The sequence below is a fragment of the Crinia signifera genome, chromosome 6 (genome assembly GCF_055691185.1).
Source record: "Crinia signifera chromosome 6, ASM5569118v1, whole genome shotgun sequence".
Lineage (NCBI taxonomy): Eukaryota > Metazoa > Chordata > Amphibia > Anura > Myobatrachidae > Crinia > Crinia signifera.
In genome coordinates, this window is record NC_139222.1 from 252,826,250 (window position 1) to 252,849,006 (window position 22,757).

Genomic DNA, 22,757 nt, shown 5'->3' on the forward strand with positions numbered 1-22,757 from the left:
GATTGCATCACCCCTACTACAGCCGCTTCCATGGTTATACTTCCTCCTCCCACACTACTGCCAGTGACAGATTCACCTCTATTACTGCCGCTTCCACAGTCATACTTCCTCCTCCCACACTGCTGCCAGTGACAGATTCACCCCTATTACTGCCGCTTCCACGGTCATACTTCCTCCTCCCACACTACTGCCAGTGACAGATTCACCTCTATTACTGCCGCTTCCACAGTCATACTTCCTCCTCCCACAGTACTGCCAGCGACAGATTCACCCCTATTACTGCCGCTTCCACGGTCATACATACTCCTCCCACACTGCTGCCAGTGACAGATTCACCTCTATTACTGCCGCTTCCACGGTCATACTCCCTCCTCCCACAGTGCTGCCAGTGACAGATTCACCTCTATTACTGCCGCTTCCACGGTCATACATACTCCTCCCACACTGCTGCCAGTGACAGATTCACCTCTATTACTGCCGCTTCCACGGTCATACTCCCTCCTCCCACAGTGCTGCCAGTGACAGATTCACCTCTATTACTGCCGCTTCCACGGTCATACTTCCTTTTTCCACAGTACTGCCAGTGTCATTCACCCCTATAACTGCCGCTTCTACGGTCATACTTCCTCCTCCCTCAGTACTGCCAGTGACAGATTCACCCCTATTACTGCCGCTTCCACGGTCATACTTCCTCCTCCCACGTCATACTTCCTCCTCCCACAGTACTGCCAGTGACAGATTCACCCCTATTACTGCCGCTTCCACGGTCATACATACTCCTCCCACAGTACTGCCAGTGACAGATTCACCCCTATTACTGCCGCTTCCACGGTCATACATACTCCTCCCACAGTGCTGCCAGTGACAGATTCACCCCTATTACTGCAGCTTCCACGGTCATACATACTCCTCCCACAGTGCTGCCAGTGACAGATTCACCTCTATTACTGCCGCTTCCACGGTCATACTTCCTCCTCCCACAGTACTGCCAGTGTCATTCACCCCTATAACTGCCGCTTCTACGGTCATACTTCCTCCTCCCACAGTACTGCCAGTGACAGATTCACCCCTATTACTGCCGCTTCCACGGTCATACTTCCTCCTCCCACGTCATACTTCCTCCTCCCACAGTACTGCCAGTGACAGATTCACCCCTATTACTGCCGCTTCCACGGTCATACATACTCCTCCCACAGTGCTGCCAGTGACAGATTCACCCCTATTACTGCCGCTTCCACAGTCATACATCCTCCTCCCACACTGCTGCCAGTGACAGATTCACCTCTATTACTGCCGCTTCTATGGTCATACTTCCTCCTCCCACACTGCTTTCAGTGACAGATTCACCCCTATTACTGCCGCTTCCACGGTCATACATCCTCCTCCCACACTGCTACCAGTGACAGATTCACCCCTATTACTGCCGCTTCCACGGTCATACATACTCCTCCCACACTGCTGCCAGTGACAGATTCACCTCTATTACTGCCGCTTCTATGGTCATTCTTCCTCCTCCCACACTGCTTTCAGTGACAGATTCACCCCTATTACTGCCGCTTCTATGGTCATACTTCCTCCTCCCACACTGCTTTCAGTGACAGATTCACCCCTATTACTGCCGCTTCCACGGTCATACTTCCTCCTATCGCAGTGCTGCCAGTGACAGATTCACCTCTATTACTGCCGCTTCCACTGTCATACTTCCTCCTCCCACACTGCTGCCAGTGACAGATTCACCCCTATTACTGACGCTTCCACTATCATACTTCCTCCTCCCACACTGCTGCCAGTGACAGATTCACCCCTATTACTGCCGCTTCCACGGTCATACTTCCTCCTCCCACAGTGCTGCCAGTGACAGAATCACCCTTATTACTGCCGCTTCCACGGTCATACTTCCTCCTCCCACACTGCTGCCAGTGACAGATTCACCCCTATTACTGCCGCTTCCACGGTCATACTTCCTCCTCCCACAGTGCTGCCAGTGACAGAATCACCCCTATTATTGCCGACTTTGGGTGGGGTGGGGTGCGGCAGCTCTTACCTGGTCACTAGGCTGCGAGTATACGCAGCTTAGTGATCAGGTCTGAATCAGGCCCATAGTTAATTGAGCGTACATACTAGACCAGAAAGTACAAGCTATAGCTCAGTAGGGCCCTTCTGTGCGATTGTATGTTCTTGTCTGGTGTGTATGGGGCTTTACACTCCCCAGATGTTTCCGTTTGATATTTCTACACTGTCTAGGCCAGGGGTGGGCAATAAGCGGCCCTCCAGATGTTGATGAACTACACATCCCAGCATACCTTGCATCAGATTCAGCATGGCCAAATAGCTGAATTAAGGCAAGGAATGCTGGGATGTGCAGTTCATCAACAGCTGGAGGGCCGCTTATTGCCCACCCCTGGTCTAGGCAGACAGTCAAAAAGGACGACATGCCCCAGGTGACGGGGTCAAAAGGGCGACATAAAAAGATAGTCACATGACGAGGTCGACATGAGTTTTTCATGATTTTATTTTTATTTATTGGGGGGTCCAAGTCGACATCGATACAAAAAAAATATGAAAAACGCATGTCTGCCTTTTCATTTCTATATTTTACATGTTGACTTTTTGACCCCATCGATCTATTGCATATCAATCTTTTGGGGTTGACCTATTGACTTTCTATCTAATAACCCACACCCCTCACCCGATGCATAAGGATGCAGTTATTGGAAAATGTCATCATTACCTACCTGTTAGGTTATAGTTGTACTGTACATGTGTAGCTACTAGAAAATGGTACAAATGTGGTACACTGTATGAAATGATAGGTACAGCAGGTGATTTGGTTGCTATGGCAACTATTTAGAAAACTTCCTACACCCTTCTCCATATTGTACATCTCTTGAGTCAGCCCTTTGGAGCATACAATGACTGGTGGCAGAGAATTCTTAATTGCACTTGCCGGTATGAAAAGGGCTCCTGCTGTGTCCTATATCAATTCATCCCGTGACTGCCAACAGTTTCCATGCTCAACTGTAAGCGTTCCAAGTCACCTAGCTGTCTGTGAATGACAATACCTATATGCAAGTCTATATACTTCCTTGATTTGGTCCACAGATATGGTAACTGTGTGTCCATCTTTAGTGGGCATACCATGATGATATTGTTACATCCATAATAAAAACTGGTCATTAAATATATTTAATCATATCATCTATTGGCGTCCTAGTCCTCTTTCACACAATATAGTGGCAGGTGTAGATCATTGCGGTAACTGCCGCACTATATGGTGGCTGAGATTTGCACAAAAGCTGCCCCATACAGTTCTGAACACTTTTGTGTGAAGTGGGGCTAATTTCAGGCCCTGAAGGGTGTGAATTCAGGTGTGTAAAGGATTGAACTCATTGTTTGTGTCACCTTGACCATGAAAACTGATTATGTATTGAAGCTTTATTTCATGGCATGCTGTAAATGTATCTAATGGGGATATATGATTTTCCTATGGTCATGTGACATTTTATTATTTCTCATGCTCAGTGAAGACCGACCTAGAAGTTCAGTGACCTTATCTAGTGATTAACTATTAGCCCGTATTGGTCAAGTGTCCATTATATGGACATTCAAATTGTAACACCTCTAAATAAAACCTAGGCAATGATTACCATAGTTCAGTTACATGACTTTGTGGCATAACAATAGCTTTCTTTTCTTTCTTATATTTTTTTTTATAAAAAAAGAAAAAAGGGGGGGGGGGGACTACAGCCCCGTACAATGCCAGCGTCCCCCACAGCGACTTGAAGATTAGTTAAATATCGCACCCAAAAAATGAACAGTCCCTGTGAGCGACGCTGGCATTTTTAACAGATTTTTTGAGGAACTCACAGCAACGTTGGCACTGAAAGGGTTTACTAAAAAGGTTTTCTTGGCAATTTTCACACCTATTTTGACAAAGGCACTCAAAGGGTTAAGGAGGATATCTGCTTTTGGGCTATACATTAGGTGCTGTAAAGAGTAGGTGGTGACTGACTGCGCAAGAGTAAAGGTATAGTAGGGTGCTGCTGGGTGTCCTGGGTAAGACTACAAAACTTTACCCTGTGGTACACAGAAAGCTAAAGATAACGAATGGACACACCTGCGCAATCCTACACCATAAATAGTAAATAAACACAGAGATGGTGTCTATGTTAATATCAATTTATTAAAGACAAGGAAATGTGCACGTTCATACACTCACAGAAAATATTTTTATATCCAATGAGTAAAAGAAGGGGGTGGGTGTGGCCTAATACCGGTATACGTTATAGACGAACAAATACGCACTCACATGTAACATATAAAAAGCCCCTAACTGGGGTATGGGATTTGAGTACAATTGTCTTGTCCCGGAATTATGGTACAACAATTTGCAGGCAGAACTCTGCTCTTAGCTCCTAAACGGAGTGTAATGTTATACAGGTAAGATTGCAGAAATGAACCTGAACGGTGTACAGCTCTGAGCTCCTAACCGGAGTGCAGTGTTGGAAAAGGCAGAGTACCAAATGACGCTCTATCTGTGTCCTCAGGGGACAGAGGGTGTCTGCCGGCAGACTAAGTTACCTCTCCGTGGTTACAGCTGGATAATGCAGTGTGCCTGGAGGTCCTCTCTATCTACGCGTTTCACCCGCAGCGCGGGCTTCGTCAGGATGTGCAGAGTAGTAGGGATGGCCATCTTCCATCGATGATTCAAAATCACGGATGGTTTATGGCCGATGTTGACTACTTTTGCCATCGATGTGGGAGAACCAAATGGTTTCCCTCCATCAATGTTTTGCTTTTTTTTTTTTTTTCAAAGTGCTGGCATAGCTCCGCCCCCGACACCCACGAATATCAGGCCTTTACCAGAATGCTGAATGTGCATGACAAGTACTGATTGACAGTTGCGGCTTGAATCTACAGTATATTTGCCAGCATGTCATATTAATGAATGAGTCAAGCATTCTGACCTGCACAGATCCTGTGTTCCTTGTAGCCGGCAATAAATCTTTTCTGGTGCTGCAGTACCCAGCGTTCCCAGCAATGGCCTTCTAATGCCCTGTCAGATAACTGATGGTCTCAGGTGCACATTCCCAGCCTTTATTAATAAGCTATCACGTTTCTAATGATTGCTGCCTAACCTGGGAATCTTTCCAGACATAACACGGGGTGACCGTATTTGCTCAAGCTGGAATACTTAGAAATGTAGCTCCAGTTATACAGTCTCCTATTCCACTCGTACTCCAGGTCATGTACACAATCTGTACCTGCTACAGATAAATAATAATAGTAATTTGTGGGACTGGTGCAAGGTGTGAGGTGAACCTTCATAAAGTCCCAAGACAAATGGGCTTTGTAATGCTGCAGGGACAATTAAATCAATATGAATGCAGTACATTGAAATGTTTATTGATGCAGAGCAATGCAATGGCTATTTATAGGCATATATCCGTTTTTGGCAACGGAACTTAATTGGAATCCATGGAAACAATTTAGTGTCTGCCCAAGTTGAAAAATAGATTTTTCTTCTTTCCCTCGCGCCACCTTTCCCGTTTTGGAGGTCAGTGCTTCATTATTCCTGTCTGCCATTGTCATTTTTTTCCTCATGCTTTTAAGTTCTCGTGTAAGAATGAATGTATCATTGTGTATGCTTGGCTGAGTCATTTAGATGCGATATTCATGTGATTTGTCATTGTTCTCAAGATGGGAATTGTCTCTTAAAATAATACATTGCCCGCTGTGAGGTTTCTCAGCTTTAGCCCAATTTACTTCTCAAAAGCTCTGTTATGCGTATTTGATAAATATGATAATTATATAATCCTGTATCTAGGCAATCACCTCAGTCCACCTTCTAATTTGTGCATATTGGGCCTGAATCCAAGGCGGGCGCCATACTGATGTTCATGCAGTTGGCGTGTATTGCGGGAGTTTACAGACAGCGGTTGTGGTGATTGACAGCCACATAGTGTTTATGGGAGGTAACTATGCGAGCTTGAGAAATGTGGGTGTATTATAAGCGTTGCTGCATCTTTGATCATGGTTCCGATGGACATTATAAGCAGCCATAGGGTTGCTCAGAAGTTTAGTGGTGTGACTGAGGTACGACCGATGCTGCTGCTTTGTGAGAGAGTGGCGGATCAAGGACACAGCCAGTGGGTATCTTTTTACATAATACAGCAGCTGCGGCATTGGCGTAACTTCCCAGTACTCATGTAAAGAGGCATTCGCAAAAGGATTTGCGACCACCTCTGGATCAAGTCTATTGTCATGAAGTGATTTTCACAGCAGTTGAGTTCTAAAAAGAGATCTGTGGGTAATATTATCTTTGCCCTCCCCTCCGTGCCTCGCCTCCTCCTTTTAAATCTCCTGCCTACCGGACCTGCAGATAGGTGTGTGCCAGCGGTGCTGCACCACTGGCACACACCGGCGGACGGATTCGGCCGCTAAAAAGCACCTGTGATGTGCCACCGATGGGTCGATTCAGATTTTTCTGATGTTCTTCAGGTTCAACCTTTGAATCTGACCCGATACGCAAGGGCCCTCTCATCAGATCGGATGTCTTAAGAGCCCTTGTTATTGTCCGCTTCACTTGCAATGCTTAGCAGAGAAAACTCGCAGCTGGGTTGGCATTAGCATACAAACATGAATTGGGCCTCCATTCCAATCCAGGTCAGACATGGGACAGACACCGTTTAGACCACAGCCATGACGTGTATTATTCCCGGCTGAGCCCCTTTCACACTGCACCCCTTGGTGGTGACATCATATTCAAGCACTCTTGAGCCAGCTCTCCCTACACTCTTTTATGTCTGTATCCAATAACTTACCAGTATGTTTTTTTGATTATGGGGAACAAAGGAGCACCTGAAGGAAGCCCACGCAATCACTGGGAGGACATACAAACTCCACACAATTAGGGCTTTGCTGGTAATCATACTTAGACCTCAGAGAGCTGTGAGGCAGTATTTCTGACCACCATGCCAACCATGTTGTTCATACACAACTGTTCTCCTTGGCTATCATTTTTATTATCTTGTCAGCCAAGTTTTCCCAGTTGCTCTGATGCCAAAATCATCTTATCGGCAATAAGGTCCCTTTTAGCCAAGCAGAATAAACAAATGACGAGACTCGGCGTATCAAGAGTGTTGACTACACGAAAAACAAAATAGACCACAAGCCCAGAATGTGTGAGTCATTGCACTCAGACTCTAGATGCTGCCTTGACTGCTCCATTGGAAAGCAATTATTGAACCATGTCTAGCATATGATTTATAAAACTAGAGTAACAATATCACGTAGAGTGGAACACAATGAAATTACATTTGATCTTAGATGTATATTTAAAATGATTTTAAAATCCTGATTCTGCACATCTGCCCTGCTCAAGTCTGTTCAGTGATCTTTAGTTTTAAATGAAGGAACACCTGCCACCCTACGTGACACCTCATTGGTGGCTGTAAACACAGTTCTTGTAGGCAGCACACATAATAATATGAAAATCCAGCCCGGCGCCTTCCATAGGTGCCCCACAGCCTGTATATTCTACTCCGGTAATAAATATAGCAGACACTGGGGCAGATGTATTAAGCCTTAACAAGAGATAAAGAGAGATAAACGTCCAGCCAATCAGCTCCTTACTGACTTTTTTCAAACACAGCCTGTAACATGGCAGTTAGCAGGTGATTGGCTGGACCTTTATCTCTCTTTATCACCCTTGCATTTATCTCTTGTTAAAGCTTAATACACGCCCCCACTCCAGATGATTCGCCACCGGCTCCACCCCTGTCCTGCCCCTTCCCCCCTGCCTCACTGAACTGGCTGCCCTCTCCCGGAGGGGGCAGGCAGAAAGTAGGCAACCCTGGTTGCACTTGCCGTGCTGTGGGCACGGTGCCGAGCGACAATATTTTATTCTCCCGCCACTCCCTAGTGGATGGTAGGCCATGAAATACCACCTGTCGACACATGGCTTAGGGAAAAAAAAGTGAAAAACTCATATCGACTTTTTCACTGTCGACCTTGCCATTGTGGAACTAATGCTTGTGTCCAACTTTGCAATCCTGTTGACCTTGTCCATGTTGACCTCCTTCAGGTGTCAACCTAAGCACTGTCCACCTTCAGTGGTCGACACAATGCATGTCGACCTAAATAGGGTGGAGCTAATGAACGTCTCCCAATAAACCAGAGTATCACCTGTAATATCTCTCCACCATATAATTGTACCTGTGTCCTATTCTATGTACTCCTGCCAGTGGCCACTTGCTGGCTATTACATTTACTACACAGTATGTGATGTTCTAGTGTTCACTCTAGGATTTTCTTAGGGCAGGGTGCTGACCACCGGGCAGGGCACATTTTATATTAGAAATTTACATTAGAATAATAAAAAAATAAAGTATATAAAAAAAATTGTAAACTGCATTTGGATTATGCCCATTAAACTTGTCTTGCTCTGCTATGCCCAGTATATAGTCTGTCATAATGCCAATTGCACATTATTGCACACACCGTAATGCCCATTACACCTGATGGCACACACCGTAATACCCATTACGCATGAAGGGCACGCACCGAAAGTTCTCAGCAGCATGTCAGTGCCGGGCGTTATGGGGTTTTAAAAACAGGCAAGGTGCGGCAACCAGCAAAAGAAGCTTAGAGAGAACACTATGTTAAGGACACCACCCTCACTTTACCGGGTGTGGTACAGGGGTCCGACAGTCGGGATCCTGACTGGCCGGACCCAGACAGCATGGTGAGCGCAACTAAGCCCCTTGCAGGCTCGCTGTGCTCGCACGCTGCGGGCACGGTGGCTCGCTACGCCACCTATTCTATTCTTCCTCTATGGGGGTTGTGGACCCCCACGAGGGAAAATAGCCGACGGCCGTCGGGAACCCAGGTGTGGGTGTTTTGACAGTCGGGATCCCGACGTCGGGTAAATGCCTGTCGGGATCCCGACTGTCGGGAGCCCATCCGTCACCCCACTTTACCACCAGATCTAACTACATCAGCGTAGCTGTATGTTCTGTATTTGGTAATAGGCCCCAAATTTTCTGAACTTACGCAGTAATATTTGGGGCCATATCCCATTAGCCACATTAATTATTTTGGGATAATATTGCAATTTAAACCCAATGGTGATTATGAGGCTATGCAATTTATCTTTTTTTTTTGGGGGGGGGGGGGGGGGGGGGGGGAATACATGGGATTTGACATTAGTTCCCAGGCCCATTTGTTATTGTGGCTCTAAAAGAGCTGCTGGCATCGGGGTACAAGCAAGCCAGCATCAGGGCTTATAGGATAGCCCGGGCACATACAATTATGGGGAATATGGCACATATAGGTATGCATTGACAATCAAAGAAAGGTGTTTCTGCGCTAGTGTATTAATTGGATAAGGATATGTATAGAAATGGAGCGCTTTTATTGCATTTAAATTATAAATATAATGACGGTTGAAGAATGGTACCTGGAATAAAACAAATGGTGCACATAAAGGCAGATGTTTATCAGCTCTTTTTGATTAGTTGAGGGTATGCGGGGTGGAGATCATTCTGATTTCTACCCCTGTAGGAGACAGAGCTCTGATTTGGAGCATTAGGTTGACCACTGAAAGTCGACAGGTTATTATGTTGACATGGGGTTTTTCGCCTTTTTTAATTTATTTTTTTGTCGACACAACGGACATGGACACTAAAAAAAAAAGTGCACCGCGTCCCCTCGCTACGCCCGTCATGCTTCGGCACACTATATTATTCTCCCACCACGCCCTACTGCAGGGTTGGGGAACCTTCGGCCCTCCAGCTGTTGTTGAACTGCACATCCCAGCATGCCCTGCTACAGTTTTGCTATTTGGCAATACTAAAACTGTTGCAGGGCATGCTGGGATTTGTAGTTCAACAACAGCTGGAGGGCCGAAGGTTCCCTATCCCTGCCCTAGTGAATGGTAGGGCATGAAATACCACCTGTCGGCTCAAGAAAAAAGTGAAAAACCCCATGTCGACCTTTTGACTGTCGACCTAATGCTTGTGTCGACCCAATGATCTGTTGACCTAACCCATGTCGACCTTCAGTGGTCAACCTAATGCTTGGTGACCTAGTGACCGTATCCCGATTTAGAAATGTTACTGCCTTCAAGTAGCTTCTGCCATCTAGCGTCTACGCCACTAACTTCTAACAGTAGCGCCATGTGCCTATGGGCAGTATTCAATGAGAAAAGTTCTCCGTGTTTTGTGGAGAATTTGTGCTTTGTTCGCCTTGGACGGAGCATTTTGCTCTCCAAAAGCGAGCAACCCTATTCAATGTGAAATATTCTCCGTCTTTTTAAGTGATTTTCTCCGTCTCTCTCCGTGTAGCAATTCTCCATCTTTTGATGGAGAGCTGGAATGTGAACTTTGAACGTAAAGGTTTTTTTTTTAAATTTTGGTGTAAAAAAATAAGTTTTTTTTTCCTGTGAAGGGGCATGTTATTTTTATTCATGTGCTTATAGCACATGAATATATATTTAATTTAAAAAAAAATATTTTTTTACATTTTTTTTTTTTTTTACACAGTGCAGCCAGCAGGGGGCCCGAGCGCTCGAGCCGCTCATTAGATATTCATATATTCACTGCACCCGAACGTAACTATGCACGAACGGTGCAGTGAATACTGGGTCCCCCGCTGGCTATAGGGGGGTGCAGCCTGGGTCCTGGAGAGCCCCCCTCCCCTCCACAGTCCTCTGGAGCAGCCAGGGAGACTTTAATCTCTCTGGCTGCTTCCGGCTCCCTGAAAGCTCCCTGCTCCCTGCAGGGGTTAAGACTCGCCGCGAGTGGCGGCGAGTCTTAACCACATTGAATAGAGGGAGCAGGAGTGGCAGCGAGCCCTCCGGAACACGGAGAGTGCATGGAGAGCGAAATAAAACGCTCTCCATGCACGGAGAATTTTTTCATTGAATACTGCCCTATATCTCACCAGCAGCAAAATACAAATCCCTTCTATTATATATAGAATTAGATAGAAGTAATTTTGTGGCATGTGCCCTTTTTCCACTAAGCCCCTCAATTCCGGAGTGCTGTAATTATATAACTTGAGCTTCTACATGTAGCCCCACTGAAATGTGTCACCGAAATGAATGGGCCATTGACATACATGGATGCGGGATGCAATGTGCTTGCAAAGTTAGATGGACTTTATTATCGTCCACTCCAGGCCTGGCCACCCTACGACTCTCCAGATGTTGTGAAACAACAAATCCCATCATGCTTTGCCACAGTTTTAGCATTCCCTTATAGCAAATCTGTGGCAAGGCATGCTTAGACTTGTAGTTTCACAACAGCTGGAGAGCCACAGGTTGGCCAGTGCTGGTTTACGCTATACCCCCGCTACAGCAGTACCTAACCCTTGGTTTGCTTCCACCCTACTGAATTCAGTGGTACAACTGCTGATTCCGCAATGTTTAGATTCCGCGTCTCTTTCCGGCATTATTTTGCGCTGTTAGTCATTCTTGTTTAATTAATCTGTGTACTTTGTAAGATGCTTTAGAACCCTTGTTGCACCCTATAAATAAAGAATAATAATTTCAACACGCAGTTGCATACATTCTGGGCAGCATTATTCTCTCGGTCATTTCCCTTTCTGTTAATGAAATTACACATTCAGTTTTAAGCAGATGCTGATGCAAGTTTTAATTCCTATTTAAGTATGCATACCACTAGAATCCCTTTCACTGTGCTGAGACAGAATGGCATTTAATTAATACACACATATGCTGATTTTATCCTTCATTAGCCATTTAATCTGAAACTATTTAAATTTCACTTTAAACAAGTGAAGAATATCTTTTGCTTAATCAACATAATTTACATTTTCTGCAAACGTGGAAATGCAGTGATCTTCAAAGGAAATATCCGACTCGGTGATGCCATCTCTACAGTTTAAAGTTAGTTAGAGCTCGGTACTTTCCAGGATCCAGTCTTTGAACTGGTTGACTTTAAGGATATTAAACCATATAGAAGTAAAATCCTTAGTGCATTAAATAGTACCTTTTAATCTTTTCTGGTCAGTTGGGACTGCGTTTACGAAGACCGTGGATTCTTCCATTGGGTGGAAGGCTCAGTCAGTATCCATCATTCAGATTGTTTTTAAACAATCTGGCTTTCAAGAACAAAAACTTTATTGCAATGACAGTGCCGCCATTTAGAGAATTGTCCTTGAAGCCAATGGCTTCTTTATACTAGAGCTGAAAGAACATCATCAGTGACCGTTTTGGCTCACAGGTTTTCTATATTGCTTGAGTGAGGCTGGTCTATGTTTCGAAGAGTCATCAAGTGTTCATTCTAGCACCCGCCATCTTTGAAAACCCATGCAGTTCCTCTTCCCTGCCTGGGGTGTCGCTGTCTGCTGTAGCGCTTCTAGTACACTGTGGTCTGTATATCAACGCTGATATGCAAACCAGACCTGTGCTAGAAACACCACAGCAGACAGCGACACCCCAGGCAGGGAAGACGAACTGCATGGGTTTTCAAAGGTAGCGGGTGCTAGAATGAACACTATTTGAGTATTCTTAAATAAATGTGACCATGAAAAGCACAGGACCATGCATGACATCAATGGAAATGATTTATATGAAGCGGTTCTACTGTGTACAGGGCTATGCATAGTGACAGGTGGGTAACATCCCAATGCTCATGATCATGTTATATTCGATACAGGGTAGGTGTCATCCCCGGGGAAGTGGGACAGTGATGTTAGTCAAAGAGCTATCTGTGATGTTTATGGGATAGTGGAGCTGATTTATTAAGCCTGGTAAAGTCATAAAGTGGAAGGTGATAAAGCACTAACAGGTACAGGTTACCGGTCGGAACTGATGAGCAGAGTGCAATGCAGGTTACCCGGATGTAGCGATGAGCAGAGCACAGCAGGTACAAGTACACGGATTGAACGGAATGCAGACAGCAGTGTAGTTTACAGGGATTGAACCAATGCACAGAGCACAGTATTGGGATTGAGCCCCCTCTTTGTCTCTCACACCAGTCTGTCTTCTGTCTACCCTTAGGGGCATTGTAGTGACAGTAGAGGGGTGAGGTAGCTTAAAAGCGTGATATGTAAGAGGGGCCCAGAAACAGTTAAGTAGGACCCAACTTTTTAAAGTGAGTGTTCCCCGGGACCTACACATTTTTCCACCGATCCACGATCACTGTGCTAGTGATGGAATAGCACAGGAGCCTTTGGACAACCTGGAGCAGGATAGCAGACTGCATACAGGGTTTGTACAACAAAGCACTGGCATCTCATTGCTTAGGGAACTGGCTTTATACCCCTGGCTACATGGTGATTGGCCATGACACTTGGCTGACCATAGAGTGTGAGGTCACTGGGTCAAGAGTAGTTAGCTGACTCAGACTGTCATGGCTGCGCCCAGTACTAGGCCTGGAGGGAACTGGCATAGAAGAACCAAATGGAAAATGTAATGGCTGTATAGGCATACTGGTGTACATGTATAGGGCTGGCACATGGAGCAGAGATATTTGACCAGCAGTAGGCACACTTTGTGGCACAGACGTATAGACAGAAAAACAAAAAGACCAAAATATTTACACAAATTAGGTCTTGCTGTGGCCGACAGCAAATGTTCTTTAGCCCTTGCATCAGAAGAGTAACCCAATATATTGCCTAGGCAGTGGTAGTAGAATATAATGTCAAGATGGATTTCGTTGTGTTTGACCTTCTCTTGTCATCTTGGGATATGGAGACTTGTTGGTAATTGTGCCATGGGAGAACCGCTGTAAAAGCTTGAAGAATACACAGTTTGTTTTTTTCCTAGTAGGTTCCTTAACACGCTGCTCTATCCAATTACTTCATCTTTTCTTTCTCGTAAATAAACAAATAAAAAACAAAGCTTTATTTCCTACAGCAAAGTGTTTTCCAAATCTGTTCCGAGCTTTTGTCCACTGCAGTGGAACAATACCGCCGCTGTTTCTGCAAGCCAGACTCTTGTAATTCAGGTTGTTATTTGAACACTGACCTGATTCAGTCCTAGGACTTGGGTCATGTTTTATTCAGAACAAGAAAATGGAAAATCTGGCAAGCGTCGGGATCCTTGTGCTGAAACCGTGTTTTTATTTAGCTCACCATGCAACAATAGGAGATGAGGTTGATGAGTGAATACAAGGGAATTTCAATTCATTATTCATTGCTTGCGAAAGCTTTCATTATACAAAGGGTTATCATGTGATTGTCTTGTATGGGGGGGTTTAAAAGCATTGTAATAAACAATTTGTTTGGCGATGGCTGAAAAAAGAAACTATTTTTCACATATCTTCCATTTAATATTACTTGTTATTATGACTGTTGCATTTGTAAGTTCTATATTACAGAGAAGTGATACTTTCTTTTTGCTGATTCAGCAATCCCAAGTAATGACGATCAGGCAGATCCAAATGTGCAGCCGAGGAAATGGATACATTTGAATTACGTATTGGACATTTATCACTTTACTTAAACTCCTGAAGGGAGAAGATAAACCGCCGACACCAATTAAAAATTCCAGAGCTGCAGCATAGAAGGCTGATAAGCCGTAGGCCGTACTTCCGAATTCCATTTAAGTGCTAGAATAAGTTACCACACCTCTTCAGGGCTCCTGTGAATGTGCGTAGTAAGTTGTGGTTAACTGCAGTCCAGCTGGTAATTTTAGGCTGGGTTTTACCTGACCTGGCATTGATTCCCCCCCCCCCCCCCCCCCCCCCATGGCCTATTGGCAAATATTTAGTATTTGTCATAGAGCATGGACAGCATAATAAATGTTTATCTAAAAAAATATTATATATATATATATATATATATATATATATATATGTGTGTGTGTGTCTAGTGTCCGGGTGACTCCAAAACACTGCCATCTGTTGGAAGTGAAACTATATCTACTAGAGGCGTTTGCTTCGAGCAGGCTTACACTGCCATCTATTGGCAGCAAGTGAAACTGCAACTACTAGCTTTCAAAGCATTAACTTCAAGTGGGCTTACTAGTATATCTTTGGGTCCTGATTCGGTGCGATATAGTAGCGCATTCATATTTGCGTATTTTAATGGTGGTACAACTGCGCCTCTATCTTTTTTACAGCTTTGGTTGTTGCGGCCTACATCGGTTTCCTTTGTCTGCTTTATCGTTGTGTTGATGGCATTGTACGATGTGGGGCTAAAATACTCCTTGTGAATGACCTGTATGTCTATATGTGTTTCTTGAGCTCACACAATCTGCAGTAAACCTCCTCTTTTGGGGGAATTTAAGGCACTGTGATGTGTTGCAGGCTCACATATAGGCCATTTATGGAAATACCAATATTGTAAGTTTCCCTTTGCACCTCTATGGGGTACAAGGGGAACGTTGTGACACCGGTGGGCATAGAGTACCTTTCCAGCAGGACACATGGTATCCATTGCTTTGGATTTGAAATATGTGAAGAATAGAGTTTATAAAAATAAAAAACACATTATAACTATAAGTGCAGTTCTATACAACACTTACATCAAATCACCCCAACATCCCCTGTCTGAAACAGCAGTCTCCTCACCATCCAATGGGGCAGATGTATGAAGCCTGGAGAAGAGATAAACTGGAGATAAAGTGGAAGGAGATAAATCACCAGCCAATAAACTCCTAACTGTCATATTTCAAACACAGCTGATTGGCTGGTGCGTTATCTCCTTCCACTTTATCTCCAGTTTATCTCTTCTCCAGGCTTAATACATCTGCCCCATTATCACAACTCCAAAACATTTACTCACCCCTCATTACCTAATAACCAAAGTACAGTACTGTACATCTCATTCTCCCCATTGAATCAGATCACCAACACTGTTACATGTGTCTTCCTGCCATATCCACTAAACGCTGCCTCTTTTTCTTCTCACAACATTGTACAGATAGAAAGATTCATATCAAAGTATCCTCCGCTCCACAGTGCAAATTAAGATGTGTTTGTGACCCTTGGTTCCACATATTTCATATCCTACTACAGTATATGAAGACTTTGATCCTATAGGACTGCCACTGTATGCAGAACTGTGATATGTCATGTGCTAAGTTATTGAAATACAGCAAAATCTGTACCATGCTGGTGTCAGAAGAGAGGATGTTTATCTGGGTAGACTACGTGCAAAGGCCGTTGTTGTAGACAGAGTGCCTGCTGACATTTTATGTTTGTAACCTTAAAGAGTCCCATACACACTAGAAGATCTCCTCTTGAGCAGACCATGAAATACATTGTGCATACGTACTGAACGATTTTGTTTAAGATATGAAAGACAAAAAATATTGGCTAAAATCATCTGGGACACTTCAGTGACTTACATTTAAATAATGGGCTGGTGTGAAACCCTGAAATTCAAATAAAGGGTACTGTTTACCTAGAACGGCGCCCATCGCTGGCATCGCATGCCATTATAATGGCATGCGATGCGACTGATGCGATGCCCGCGATTTTACATAGAAATGCATGTTAAAATGTAAATCGCGTCGGTCGCATCACATGCGGCCAAAAAAATCGCATGCAATGCGACTGACGCGATTACCGCGATTTTACATAGGGAACAATGTTAAATGGCCCAATTGACCCAATTTTACATAGGGAACAATGTTAAATGGCCCACAGACCCCAAATAGCCACCCTGAAGTGTGAAATGGCCCCCCCAATTGTTAACGCCACTCCACGATCAACGTCAACCCGAAGCGTGGCGAGCGCAGCGAGCCCGCAAGTGGCGGCGGTACGCGTCCTCCGACCTTTTCATACCCCCACTATCCACGTCGGCGTGGAGTTGAGAATAGAAAGTGTGGCGAGCCCGAAGCGTGGCGAGCGGACGCAGATACCTGTGAAGCCCGTGAGGGGACACGGATACCTGTGAAGGTATCCGCGTCCCCTCGCGGGGCTCGCTGCGCTCGCCACACTTTCTATTCTCAACTCCACGCCGACGTGGATGGGGGGGTATGAAAAGGTCGGAGGACATGTACCGCCGCCCCTTGCAGGCTCGCTGCGCTCGCCACGCTTCGGGTTGGCGTTGATCGTGGGGTGGCGTTAACAATTGGGGGGGCCATTTCACACTTCAGGGTGGCTATTTGGGGTCTGTGGGCCATTTAACATAGTTCCCTATGTAAAATCGGGTCAATTGGGCCATTTAACATTGTTCCCTATGTAAAATCACGGTAATCGCGTCGGTCGCATAGCATGCGATTTTTTGGCTGCATGCGATGCGACCGACGCGATTTTTTACCTTGCGATGCCTAAGATCTAAATTATGGGCGCCGTTCTAGGTAAACAGTACGAAATAAAGGGCTGGCGTATATGTACGCTGTATTTTACACACTGACAGCCTACATGTAATGCAGCATGTAAAATATAGAGTACATGTAGGCTATACATTGGTGGGATTAAGGTTCATACATGCTACAAACATATGCATGCTACATTAGTGGGCAGGTGGTGCATGCCAGTAACATTGGTGGTCAGTGTGGAGGGTGCATAGACAAGCATTGGTGGCCAGTGGCCTGTAAAGTGTGCATGCGTGCTAAAACATTGGTGGGCAGTGGGGAGAATACTATTAAAAGCATTTGTGGGCAGGGGGAATGAAAAATGATTTAATGATTGGTGGCCAGTGGCCAGGGTGCTCACACTAGTCTGTGTTGAGCTCCTGTGGCCGTATGCTGCTGCTGCTGCTGCTTAGCAGGGAGATGACAGCGGCAGCACACGGCCACAAGAACGCCGGAGCTCCGGAGGAGGGGCTGCAGCCCAATATTGTTAATATCGTTCGGCGCTGCATACACACAGAACGATGTGCCGAACGATATTAACAATATTGGGCTGATTGAGCTGAATGTTTGGCACGCAGGGGAGAGCATCATTAACAATATTAGGCATACACACTAGAAGACATTGGCCTCGTTACCGTTCAGAAGCCTCTTTCTGAGCGATATTGAGGCCAAAGTCTTCTAGTGTGTATGGGCCTTAACACAATTATTTCTCCTTCATCCGATAGGGGACACTGAAGTCACTATGCTGGGGATAGAGTGGTGTCATGAAGTGGACAGTGAGTCTTTTTTTTCAGTGCATGGCCTCCTCTGACACATTACCAAATGTATTTATTCTATTTTAGTCATTCAATAGTGGAAGCTTTCATCACTTGAAAGAAACATACATTTGTAGGTTTAGTTTCATGAATTTGATGATGACTTTAAACAAATCCTCTTTGATAAATGGAACAATTCTAACACTAACCTGTACACACTGTTTTCTCTCCAAACACTAGGAGTTGCTGGGTATGTTTTGCCACAGATGAAGATGACCGGACGGCAGAATGGGTGAGACCGTGCCGGTGCAGAGGGTCTACCAAATGGGTGCATCAGTCTTGTCTCCAGCGGTGGGTAGACGAGAAGCAGAGGGGGAACAGCACAGCCAGAGTTGCATGTCCTCAGTGCAATGCCGAGTATTTGATAGAATTCCCAAACCTCGGTAAGTGTACCCAGTACAAGCCACTTCCAATGCCATTCATTGCAATTGTGCTATATTATATCCCTTGTAGATATATTAGAACGTATTGCCTTTCAATAGAATGCTGGTTTGGTGCAGTTCGTTAGAATGTATATTTCTGAGTACTTCCTGTAACCAGGAAACACAATTAACTGAACAAGGATTCCTACACAATGCCTTTAGTATGTGGCTTCCTATTGGTTACTTGGCCCTCTGAGGCTAGCAAGCATAGAACACAGCAGTGGTATGAAGGGATAATCAGACAGCCGCCTAAACAAAATCTGTATTCATACTGTACACAAAGAAAAAGCTTTACCATATTTTATCCGGTTTTGATATAAAATTTCCATTTCTGTAATAAGTAGGGGGTACCCAAAATCCTAGAATCATATCTGAAATTTCTATGCAGGTCATGTGCAATCTGGGAATCATTAGGATGTATGGGTTGCGAGAAATAAGGTTCCTAACAAATTTTACCTCCCAGCTATGTCATATTTACATTCATAGATTAAATAAGGCTTCCCAGCCGCCATCCTCCAGGCACATTAAAGTCCCGCACACACGGGAGATATTGGCTAATGGACAATTTTGGCTAGATGCACTGGTGATTTAGATTAAGCTATTTTGTCTAAAGCTGGGTACACATATGTACAATTTCCTTTTTCTTGCGACCGTTCAATCGACCGAATACACGTTCGGCCGTCCAAAACATACGACCGTTCTGCGCGTACACATATGTACAATTTTACTTGCGACGTCCGATGTACTCCCGTCCAAACAATCGCAAGAAGAAGTATATGAGAGACCCTGTAACCCTTTGCCTGCTGTTTTAACTAATGTGTGTATAATGCCTCACTGCTCAACACTTTAGACGCATCACTTTAAGACATTAATCAATGTTGAAGTTTTAATAGTGTGTATGGTGCCCTGAAAAGAGCTTCCAGCCCACTCTATTAAAACTTCAACATTGATTAATGTCTTAAAGTGATGCGTCTAAAGTGTTGAGCAGTGAGGCATTATACACACATTAGTTAAAACAGCAGGCAAAGGGTTACAGGGTCTCTCATAATGCAGCATACCACCGTGCTTTGTCAAACTGTCAAGCATATCGATCGAACGTGCGTACACACTTCACTTTTGTTCCGATATGGAGCCGTCCTGTCGGATGAAATATTAAGCAGCAAAGAACCTTCAACCGACCGACCGTGGACGGCCAAGAGCGTTTTTGGCCGTTTATCTGTCGCACAGCAGCAATTGGGACAGCGTACACACCTATACAATCGAACGGCCGTTTGCCCCCAGATTGGAAGAACGGCCCGACGATTGTATATATGTGTACCCAGCTTAACTGATGATAGTCTATGATCTAGTCAAACTTGTCTTGCCTGCACAGTCTATCTATTCCAGGATATGCTAACAGAATCGGTATCTAAGCAGGAGAAGAAGTGGGAGATTTTATCTATCTAGTCAAAATCTCACTGTGTGCACACCCCTTAAGTTGGGTACACATTATACAATTTTTTTTTACCATCACAGTCACATCTTATTCTGTTCGGTGTAACGGCTCTATGTGTCTGTCCTCTTATTTATTATTATTTATTATCAGTTTCTTATATAGCGCATACTGTACATATTCTGCAGCGCTTTACAGAGAATATTAGAACATTCACATCAGTCCCTGCCCCAGTGGAGTTTACAATCTATTACCACATGTACACGCACACACAGACATTCTAGGGTTAATTTGTTGGGAGCCCATTAGCCTACCAGTATATTTTTGGATTGTGGGGGGAAACTGGAGTACCCGGAGGAAACCCACGCAAGTACGGGGAGAATATACAAACTCCGCTCAGTTAGAGCCATGATGGGAATCGAACCCATGACCTCAGCGCTGTGAGGCAGTAATGCTAATCATTGCACCTTCCGTACTGTCCTCTTGCAATTATCAGATCGGGGCAATCGGTTGATAATGAATTGTGTATTGTTAAGGATGCAGTTTGACTGGAAATTGTGTGACTTGAGCGTCTCTTCCAACAGTATTGAGACGACAGCCTGGTGCTGCTTCCGTATTGGAAGCAGCACCAGGCTGTCGTCTCAATACTGTTGAGAATACTCTATACTCTAAGTTATTACATTTCTCTCTAGAGAGCACATTTTAATATATAATGAAACAATATGACATGTGCCGTACCAACAGTAAACATTCAACTGCAGACCTGTCAAAATAAATCATTTCCTATTTTATTTTTCTTATATAAATAAAAAAGCAAAATAGCAATTCCAATCACATGTCAAAACGATCTTACTCATTTCAATGTTTTGGCGATCATCCGGCAGATTTATACTATAGCTGCCTGTGCGGCTATTGGGCCTGATTCAGAGCCAGTTGTGTTTTTGCGAAACTTCACAAAAGTACAACTGGGGGGGGGGGGGGCACCTAATACGGAGCAATAGCGCCCCGCTGGCCGGGTCCCTCCCTGCAATATGCTGCAGAAATCTAAAGTGCGAGTGTTTCGCTCCACAGCAAAGCGCTCGTACATGACCAGCAGCCGCCATGTCAGATATCGGGAAGCGGGCCATCCGTGATGCTGTTCCTGATTTACAGTTTTCAAACTCCATTATCATGCAAAAATAATAATACAGCGATATTGCTTCGCAGTGATGGGCCGGTCGGTTATTCTAGCCCAGCTGTGAAATTGCTCTACCTACACGGTACTGCAGGACTCTGAAGTGTAAAGGCTCAGTGATATATTGCTTCATCTCTTACACGGATGTCTGCAGAAACCATCCATAAATTGCTGTAATGTAACAGTGAAGGCTGCCATTCAGTCCTGATCATTTGGTGTCTAGATCAGGATTTATTTTATGTGGATGCCAGACTTTTCTCATGGTCGTCTGCAATGGATTCTTGAGGATTTGTGACTGCACTTCAGAGTCTTGCAGGCAAAGAATTTCTATCCGGCTTTAGTCAAGCATGAAATAGCCATCCAGGGAGGTATTCCCAGTGTATATTTGTCATGAAGTTATTGGAGTTATGTTAGGTAGATTGTTCTCTCCATTAGTTGTAACTAGTTGGAGCATGGTGAGACTAAGGCCCTTATTCTGGTTCACTCGCAAAGGCAAATTCCTTCTCAAATGGACAAAACCATGCTGCACTGCAGGTGGGGTAGATGTAAAATGTGCCGAGAGAGTTAGATTTGTGTGAGTTATTTTGTTTCCGTGCAGGTAAAAATACTGGCTGCTTTATTGTTACACTGCAATATAGATCTCGCTTTGAAGTAAAACCGCACCCTAAATATAACACAAATCTAACTCTCTCTGCACAAGTTACATCTGCACCCCCCCCCCCTGCAGTGCACATGGTTTTGTCCAGTTGAGAAGGAATTTGCCTTTGCTAGTGAACCAGAATAAGGGACTAAATCTAGGTGTTTCAATAAAGCATCCTAAGTTGGTATTTATTAAAGCAGTTACCAGCTAAACACTACCTGTATTTCTGTTCCTGAATTGGGTCTGTGTATAAACTCAGTGTAAAGCTGGGCCATACACTTATGCGATTTGGCTGAGAAATCAGGTAAAATGTGCCCAAACCGGATGCACCTAACCTCTAACTCTGATCCGATGCGAGGTCCCGTGTGCATCAAATGGAAACCGGAGATGGCAAGTGCTGCTCGTAAGTTTTCTCAGAATTGATAGGATCCGGCAGCACTTGCTGTCTAGTCGCCAGGGAGCCTGGGGTTTTGCTTGCGAGGCCGCGTGCAATAACTCAGGTTAGTGTATAGGGGCCATAAGGCTGTACAGTGCAATTCACTTTAATTCTTCATAAAGTAGAACATTTCCCTTTTGTGAGGCACTTTTCCATTTAATGTGTTTGCACTACTTGCATTATTTCTGATGAACAAAATTACTCTCATTTAAAATACTCGTTACGTGTTAGATTAAATCCTTTCCTTTGCTATTGTGTTTTTGACATTCTTTCTTTTCAAACTCTGTGTTTGATCTATAAATAATTCAGGACTGTGCAGCCTTGACATAGAAATAAAACCATTCTCATCCAGGCTGTCTGTGTGCTAGCATAGTAATTTTGGATTAATTGCACATTTAGATTTGATTGATAGTAGAATCTTTATGTACGCTTTCAGCTTAAAATAATAATAAAAATTCTTAGTTGTTGGAAAGCATTTAATGAATGCTGTCCCAGTTACCCAGGTTTACGGCAACCTTCTTTTATATTTTCCAGAATGTTTTTGCAAGAAATATGTAGTGTTT

At 44.4% G+C, this 22,757-nt stretch overlaps 1 protein-coding gene across 1 annotated transcript in view; it reads left to right on the forward strand.

Moving 5' to 3' along the window:
- The window catches only part of MARCHF5 (membrane associated ring-CH-type finger 5), a 44,280-nt gene that overhangs the window by 3,581 nt on the left and 17,942 nt on the right, over positions 1–22,757 (forward strand). The window contains exon 2 of the mRNA XM_083149336.1: positions 18,271–18,473. Within this exon, the coding sequence (XP_083005462.1) occupies positions 18,271–18,473 (203 nt within the window). The remainder of the gene's footprint in view (positions 1–18,270; positions 18,474–22,757) is intronic.